This window comes from Trachymyrmex cornetzi, unplaced genomic scaffold (genome assembly GCF_001594075.2).
Source record: "Trachymyrmex cornetzi isolate Tcor2-1 unplaced genomic scaffold, Tcor1.1 scaffold246, whole genome shotgun sequence".
NCBI classification, from domain to species: Eukaryota; Metazoa; Arthropoda; class Insecta; order Hymenoptera; family Formicidae; genus Trachymyrmex; species Trachymyrmex cornetzi.
Window position 1 is genome coordinate 353,340 of NW_017297123.1, and position 9,531 is coordinate 362,870.

At 31.3% G+C, this 9,531-nt stretch overlaps 1 protein-coding gene across 2 annotated transcripts in view; it reads left to right on the plus strand.

Moving 5' to 3' along the window:
• Positions 1-9,531, plus strand: part of Marf (Mitochondrial assembly regulatory factor) — a 249,086-nt gene that overhangs the window by 180,456 nt on the left and 59,099 nt on the right. For both annotated transcript variants that reach the window (XM_018507698.1, XM_018507699.1), the window contains one exon: positions 8,316-8,512. In XM_018507698.1, the coding sequence (XP_018363200.1) occupies positions 8,316-8,512 (197 nt within the window). The remainder of the gene's footprint in view (positions 1-8,315; positions 8,513-9,531) is intronic.

Here is a 9,531-nt window from a genome sequence, read left to right on the forward strand (position 1 = left end):
AAACAATTTGATATAGATAAGGTATAGTAACTTTTACCGTTTAAGTATTCTTTTTTATGTATGAGTCCAGAAAGAGTAGCAGATGAAATCAAATTTCTTACATTGGTTTTTATTAGATTAATTTGAGAAAATAATCTTTCGATGTTAGCGGAAGAGTGAGGGAGAGAAAGTAATTGAATAGCAAATGTACTGACTTTTCCAAACATTGGCGTATTAGCATTACATTTTTTTTTCAGTACTGAAACCCAAAACTCTTCATCATTGTCACTGAAATTTTGGATCAAATTCTTTTGTCAATCAAAGATACTAATCTTTGAGTAAAATGAGCCGTAACATAGGATATTATACAAGCAAAATAAAATTAAAAAAGACGGCAGATAACCTAGTTGAAACAGTAGGCAGTAGATTGGTGAGCCAAAACGGTAAATCTACCACTAAAACGGTAGGGCTGTTAGCACTACCACCGAGACATAGTGCGACCATGGTATAAAGCATAGACATATAAGATAGACCCAGTATCCATATACTTTTCTATAGTATATGCTGGGTTTGACAGAATGATACGAAAGGCAAAATATCGAGGTAACTTATCCTTCTCTGAGTGCGCATCTTGACATTAATATTACTAAAAAAAAATAAAATAAGATATATAAGAGTAAGGATAATACTTAAGAATTCTACCTTCCTCACCGATTTTAATGAAAATAAAGCAGAAAATATTTATTCTAGCCTCTCTTACATGTTCTCATATCTATGCCATCGATGTGACAGATTTTCTAACCTGAATAGTTGTTAGTTTCAACGATTAATATCTTCTCTTACGAGGCAGAGTATCACTTTGTTTTGCCACATTCGTTTATTTCGTGCAAAATCGCATCAAATGAGCCTAATTTCGTTAAAATGGGTGAGGAAGGTAGAATTCTTGAGTATTATCAAAGTAACCCTAGTAACCAAAGTAAACATAGCCAAATCTGAAGACAGATTTTGAGCAGGGTCTGCTACCAATTTCTGATTGCAGAAAGGCAACAAATTGTAGAGTTTGTATTATCAGACAATGTCAGCAAATTGCTGTCAAAAATATGATAAACCTGATGACATGCTATGTCAGCAAATTGGTAAAATCGAACAGAGTCTGCTGCATAATCTGACAGCAGATTGCGAGTAGAAACCGAGCAAAACCTGCTGACATAATCTGATAGCAGATTGGCAGCAGAAACCGAGCAAGATCTACCATTTTCATATACGGCCTCGCCACGAGATAAACTTGCTTCTCGTAAGAAAAAAGCATCCAGGAGTCCTATAAGAATTAGCGTATGTAAATCGAATAGGCAAATCTCTTAGAGATTCCCAAGCTCTTTCGGAGTGTGCTTTTTGAATCTCCCAATATTTTTTTCACTATTTTATAATTTCCTCATGTGTATCTTGAAATGTGAAGCTAATCGATAATATTTTAGTAATAAAACTGTATTGATTGTTTCTAAGTTTCACACCAGTATATATAAATATATAATTATATATAAATGTATAATTATGTATAACCATTTATATATTTGTACACAAAATTTCTTATAAGAAATCAGGTCGATTTAAATGAAAAGGACAGATCTTGTTCGGTTTTTGCTATCAATCTGCTATTAAGTTATGTCAACAGACTGCTTGGTTTTTGCTCGCAATCTGCGATCAGATTCTGTCGGGAGGTTCTGTTTGATTTCTGCTGCTAGTTCGTTTACATAGAATATTAACAGATTCTGTCGGCAGAACGGAAGCAGAATGCGACATCAGTTGTGGTCAGTCTGCTAACATCTGATTAAATCAAAATTTTAATTTTCATTAATTTTCTTGACACAACTATTTTAATTCATAACGAAGGATTAATATTTGACTGGTATCAAAAACCGATTTTTTCAGGTAGATACCTAAATTTTTTATCCAGACATCCTCTTTCACAGAAAAAAAACGTGATTATAGGCATGATTGACAAAGTGTTTTTCCTTTCTAATTTCATCAAAAAAATTTCATCAAAAAAATTTTGAACTTATCATCAACATTTTATTAAATAATGACTATCCTCTTGAATTTATTTTTAATAATATGTCTCAGAGAATAAAATATCTTATAAAAAATAGTAACATGATGAACAAAGTTAATAAAAAGAATGTAGAATCTAACCATAAAATTATTTGGTTTACGATCCCCTTTGTTAACAACATTTCAGATAAATTTAAAAAGGTTATAAACAATATGATATCCAAAATTGCATTTTATAGTTTCAATAAACTTTCGCAGTCTTATCAAAGTGCAGAAAGATCCTTTGCCAACCAGTGCACAGAGAAACATTGTACATAAGATTGCCTGCAAAAACTGCTGCGAGGCTTCTTATGTAGGATAGTCATCAATTACAAGCATTTCTGAACATCGAAATCACATTAGAAGAAAGACGTCTTCTCATTCGGTCATTACTGACCATGGGTTCAATTTTTGACCATAAATTCGATTGGGACAGAGTGCAAGTTTTGGATATAGAAAGGAATTACAACAAAAGATTAACGTCTGAAATGTTGCAATTAAAAACACAAAAAAGGAGTTTAAACTTCCAAACAGAATATCTAAAGAGAGAATACTGAATTTTTAGACCATGCTAGAGACCTATATGTCAGTTCTGAATACTATTTAAAGATTAATGTTTAAAATTATCTTTCGATCGTTTCGGGTCAGCGCTTGTATCGACTGTAACACATGTTATTTATCATCGTGTAACCGAAGAGTGAACACCTGTTACATTTTATTCTTTTTATTTGACGAAAAAATTATTTGGATCACTCTTGTTACTTCATCTAATTGTTAAAATTAATATTATATTCAACTGGTTGACTACTGTGTATGTCTGCACAAGTTGCATCAATTCGGTGAGTGTCAATCTGCTTTTTCCTTGTCGGTTCTTTTTGAAAATAATTTCACGTATATCTTTGACATTCTCATTCTTATTATAGCTTCACTTTGTAAGAATTACTTGTTTCTTTCTGGCCTGTAAACTGGGATGAAGCTAATGAACCTCTTTGTGATGTTGGATGATTGGCACCATGGTTGATGCACTATTTGTGCTGAATTAGAATTATATTAATACCGTTGAGAATGACTTGAAGTAAGTCGAAACGCGCGTACGGATTTTATACGAACTTTTTATACTTTTATATTAAAAATAGACTTATAAACATTTCCGTTATTATACTTGAGCACCGAGTATCGCGCTGACTTCTACTTCTCCTTACATTCTAGTCTTTATATTGTTTAGAAAGTGAATTAATAGAAATTTATAATATAAACAATAAGAATTTTATTGGACGGTACATTTGAAAATTGAACAAATAGGAAATAGGAAATGGCCATAACGGTTCAAGCTGGATCTTTTATAATGCTTAAGTAATTCAATGTGAATTTGTGTATACTATATATGTACATGCATATGTACTATATCTGTAGTCATTTGAACTGCGCACCGAAATTTTATCGGATTTAAAAACGTAGATAAACTGCTGAAATAATATCACAATTGATGCTCAATAAGCATTTATTAAAGAGCTCTTAATATGATGGAAATCTGTAAATAAGTGTATTTATTGCGAAAAATATTATCTCGGCCGGGAGTCGAACCCGGATCTCTAAATAGCCTTTAAACTACTGAGACCTTAGTAATTTTATAAACATAAAACGAATTTTGGATTCAATAGCCTTGTAGATCAAAAACCTGAAGCCTGTTGACGTCATATTAGGGTAAGATAAGTTTATGTGCTTTGTTGGGACGGGAAACTTTTGTAGATAAAATTAGCGGAAAGTTTCTATGAGTGCTTTACTGCAGTGAATCATACAAAAGTACAGAGTAACGGACAACAAATAATCATCGCAGGAAAAGTCGAGAATCGAAATCTTGAAAGATCGATATACAATCGGTAACTTATAAGCTAAAACTTATGGTTTTTTGCGCGACATTCGAATACATTTTTCATTACTCCAACACGCCCCCTTGAAAAATATGTCTTTTCTTTGATATAAAAAAAACTGCATCGACAATTATCTTTTGTAATATAAATAATTTAACTTAACTCAATTGCAAATAAAATTTATGGCAAAACACATTCTTGATTATAATGTACTATATTTTAACACAACAATTTTGTTTGAAAGGCTTATACCACGAACGCAAGATAACGGTAGCGAAATTTAAATTTTATTAATGTTTAATACATAGTGGTAATAAACGTTTCGGTCATAAATTAGACCTTCTTCAGTATTAACAATTTTTAAAAACAGAACTTAAAATTCGTAATTCGATAGAGTGAATTGATAAATTCACCTAGCATGTTAAATTTTTTGATTTAAACCGTTGAGCTTATATTATTCATAATAAATTACAATATCTTTCCAATCAACGCAACAATTTATACGAAATTAATTCAAAAACATCGTAGTCATACGATAATCGATTTCAGGCTTTACAGAACCAATGTATTTGTCTCTTAAGTCACATCATCACAAATATTTGTCTTGCACAGAGTTGCCAAATTCTAATAAATTAAATAAAATAATTGGTCATAAACTTACATATTATAAATTGAACAACTATTAACAATGTAATATCGTACCTGTACAATCATGTTAATCGTATTAAAAGTCAATTTTATTCTTCAATTTTAATATTTAAAAAGTAATCAAACACAAGTTTCAAAAATCTAATATAAAGCAAATTTGAATTAATAAAATGGGAAAAAAAAATTAATAATAAATGAAATTAATAACACTTAAACGTACCTGTGTTCAATTATCTCAACAATTTTTATTATCATTAATGCATGGATCACAAATTTCACACAATAAAATTCCAATGTATATCTGATAATTCAGGATAACATACTGTACCACACAAATGGAGAGGACGAACTAACGTCTTAACTTAAATCTTCGCGACTTATATCTTGACCTCACACTCGTAAACTGTAGAGAGGGAAATAATTATATTTAGAGAAGAAACTTTTAACAAAGGCAAATATGATTCTGGAAATTTTTCTGTGTCAGTCTGCTTATTCATATCGTTCGTCTGTTTTTTAATCAAAATCATCTCCGATATAAGTATTTTGTGAAAGAAAGGTTCTGTATCGAGAACTTGAATATTTTCCCAATTTAAATTATGTTCGAATTGAATTTGGTGCTCTGACACTACTGACACAGTATCTTTTGATTTTTTTATGTCAGACTTATGTTTTTTTATTCGAGTACCTAACTTTCTTTTTGTTTACCCCACATATGACGAATCACAATCCGAATAATTAATCCTATAAACTATATACTTCTGAATGTTCCGTTCTATCAAGTTTATTCTTTCCTAATTTTATCACTGAGTTTAGAGTATTCATCGGCTTATATGCTACTTTATAATTATTCTTATCTGCAATATTTTTAAATTTCTCTGAGATGTTACGTATATAAGGAATTGTGAAATATTTTTTTATTTCATTACTATCATCAAAATTATTGTTATCAATCACATCGTTATTATATAAATTTTGTCTTCTTGATAATTTTTTAATTCTATGATTAATAATGGAGAAAATTGTGTTCAAAGGATAACCATTTAAAAGCAAAACGCTTATTAAGTTTTCAATGTTCACCCTGTGATACTCAGGATGCGATAAGAAAAGAATTCTATCAAAATGTCCTATTATTACACCTCTCTTATGTTCTTCTGGATGAAAAGATTTATAACTCAGATACCTTCCTGAATTTGTCGGTTTCTTATAGTTGTCAAATCTTATCTGTTCTTCTTTCAACATAACTGTCACGTCTAAAAAATGGTTCTGTAAAGTTTTTAGACGTGACAGTTATGTTGAAAGAAGGACAGATAAGATTTGACAACTATAAGAAACCGACAAATTGGAAATGTCCAGGCTTTCCATAGTTAAAACATTTTTTCAGCTTGTTGATTTCGTGAGCATTATATCCTTTGCCTTTAGAGTAAAGTGCAGTTTTGTCTTTTTCCAATTTGATCTCCGCGACGGACTTAACCTCTTGCAGTAATTTAATCTTTATTACATTTCCGGTGATAGCTTTTTCGGAGTTTTCTAACCTCATGATCATGGGTTTATAGTCATCGAGCAAACTTGATAAAAAAAAGACTCCAATCTTCTCTTCGATAGAGAATCCTATTTTTTTAAGCTGATGTGCCGCAGTAATTTTATTAATGTACTCTTCAACACTTTTACACTCCGCTAATTTTACTGATGTCAATGTTTTTAAAGACGTACCTTCTTAGTTAGGCCTCTATCGAAGGTTTCTATCAATTTATTTCACGTAGCCTTCGGTGTGGCAGTTTCTTGAACATGATGTAGTTCGCAACATTTCTGTAGTTACGTTTATCCAGAGAGAGAATTGTTTTAGTCCTCGCCTTACTCATTTTCTTAGTATCTGCAACGTACTCTGCCATTTCTTTGATACATCCCCAGGTTAACTGTCGCCATTTTCTCTGTACACGTACAAGAGTGATCCCACTTGTTTTGTTCAGCTTTATATTAATTGCTTAAAACTTTACGATTTCTAAAATACCTCTGAATATTTTTGCGATGCTCTGAATATTTTCAGTTTTTGTAGAAATTTTTGTAGATAAAATCAGCGGAGAGTTTCTTTGAATGCTTTATTGCAGCGAACCATACAAAAAAAACAAAGGAAGTAACGGACAACGAATAATCATTGCAGGAAAAGTCGAAAATCGAAATCTCGAAAGATCGATATACAATCGGTAAATTATAAGCACGGTTTTATGCGCGAATATATTTTTCATCACATCAATATGCTTAACAAAGTTAGAAATTGCTCTTTGCTTTAAAAAAAGATGGATTAAATGCTGAAATCAGTTAAATTAATTTTTCTGGAAAAAAATGAAATTCTTATTCTTTAAACTACACGAACTCTATAATATTACAGTTTTAAACTATTGTCTACAGAAGTGGGAGATCGAAGGTAAGTACAATTATATTTAAGAACAACTTAAAATATATCAATTAATATATTTTAAGAAATATATATTTGGAAAATAGCAAAAAAAACGATTTTTATTTTTTTTCGATATGTTCCATCAAATCTAAAAATCTGAAAAAAATGGAATATAATTTATGATAAGATTTAGCTGCTAAATTATTTTAGTGGTCGAACATGTCTCTCTCTAAATCTCGTGGAGTGAATTTTCACTCGATGAGACTGAAAATTGAGCCAGTCTTGAAAAAGGAGGAAATGAAAATATTTGTTCAAGAATAGCAGATTTTCATTCTTTTTAGAATGAGACCTTTTGTTTGGAATGAATTCACTCTAGAGATATAAAATTTCAATCCCTTTTTTGGAGTATAATATCAGGGAAGATGAAACTTCACTCCAAAAAAGGGATTGAGATTTCACTCTTTTGGAGTGAATCTAATTTCAAAAGAGAAAATCTTACATAAAAAAAATGAAAATCTGCTACTTTTAAACAAGAGTAATAGTATTTTCACTCTTTCAAGACAGGTTTACTTTTCAGTCTCTTGACAAGTCAGTAACATTTCACCGTACGAGATTTATAGAGTCAGATTATATAAAAAAAGCGATTTCAAAAAATCTTAAAAATTTTTTAAAAATAAAATTTTGAACCAAGAACGACAAAAAGTTCTTACTCTAATTTTTCTGATACTCTTTATATTCATGATTTTTTTGTAAAGATCCGTTTAGATTTAACAAAAAAAAAATACTAATGAAAAATCGCTTTTTTTCGATATTTTGAAATTGTGTGGCTCTTTTGGGATAAAACTTCGAACAAGATATTCGTGTAGCTGGATATTTATTTTGCCCCCTGTGGCAATGGATTATGTATGGGACCCGAAATCCTGCTATATCCTTTCGTAAATTATATGTGTGTAAGTTGATAAAACAACAATCCCGTCACAGAGTTCGTTTTACAGTTTAGGATCTCAAAGCGCTCAACAGTGTTGCTAAATCTGTTCGAAAGTTTTCTCCATATATTGAGATTTTTTCAATGTTTTATCCGTAATTTGAATGTTTTTTATATTTTCCTCCCAAAAAGTCCCCCCAAAATTTTTCTAAACTTTTTGTATCCCCAAAAAATTCCTCAGTGGAAAGAAAAAATTTACAAATTTACGGGAAAATCTCCCAACTTTACAACAGTGGTTCTCAAATTAGTTAGAATATTCTATGCGTGCGCGCACGCGTGTATATATATTGTTATGTGTGTAGAGGAGAGTTGTAAAAAAAAGATCGTACAACTAAATGTTTTTTTTTAGATGTTAAAAACAGTAGGTTGGAGATTAATTGCTATAATTGGTACTATGTATGGGGCTTTATATCTCTACGAACGTTTAACATGGACTAATAAAGCAAAAGAACGTGAATTTAAGCGACAATATGTTACGCACGCTACCAAAAAATTGCGATTAATTGTAGATCTGACTTCTGCAAATTGCAGTCACCAAGTACAACAGTATGTTATAATATTTATATATCTATGTACACATTATATACACATAAATCTTGACATTAGGAGACCCAGCTCCGATGACCTTGACATATGTTATTAAGATCATGATCTTAAGTAACTTTGTCTTAACAACTTTGTAGTGCACTCCTATTTTGTAATAATTCAATAGCCAAAGGCACCGACGATTAAAGTTCGTCGGCAAATTCGGTTCAACGGTATTTTTTAAAATTATTATTAAATAATTTAGGTCATATAATTTAAAAAAAAAATATATAAGAAAACATATCGTGCATATTTCTAATTTTAATACCAAATTAAAAATTGTCATATTCGAACCGGATTTTTTCGCCTGAAAATGTCGTATGACGTCATTATTAGCCATCGGTAATTGATCAATCCCATCGCCGCATCCATTACATTATATTTGTTTATTTTCGTCGTGTTTAACCTCAAAATTGCTGTCATTAAGTGTCGTTCCAATATATACACAAGATGTTAGAAGGAAAAAAGTATACAAAGAAACGTTATAAATCTTGTTTTTTTCCGTGAACGTGGAAATATAACTATTAGCGCACCTACAAATATTTTCGTACCGGTGTCAAAAGACGAAGCGAGAAAGCAATTGGTTATAAGAGGCGATGGGCGAGAATTTTTACAGTCAGCTTTATACTGCTGCGGATATTATTTTAATGTAAGTTATTTACTGTGTATATGTTTATATATATACAGGGTGTTTGAAAATTATCGGCTAATCGATCACGAGCAGGTAGAACGGACCGAATTGAACCGAAAAAATCTTATACCATTTTGTAGGTTGCGCAATAGTTAACGAGATATTAAGCCGAATAAACGCGTCCTACTGCCGGCCTACTGCTGCCGAATATACAACCTACCGTCCCCAACGATCGCACGGCGCACGGCTAAACGCACAGAACATATACAGGAGAAGCGCAAGTCCTGTATTAAAAGATGGCAACAAGAAACGATCGCCATGCTCCTAGTGGCCTGGCCGACATACTACC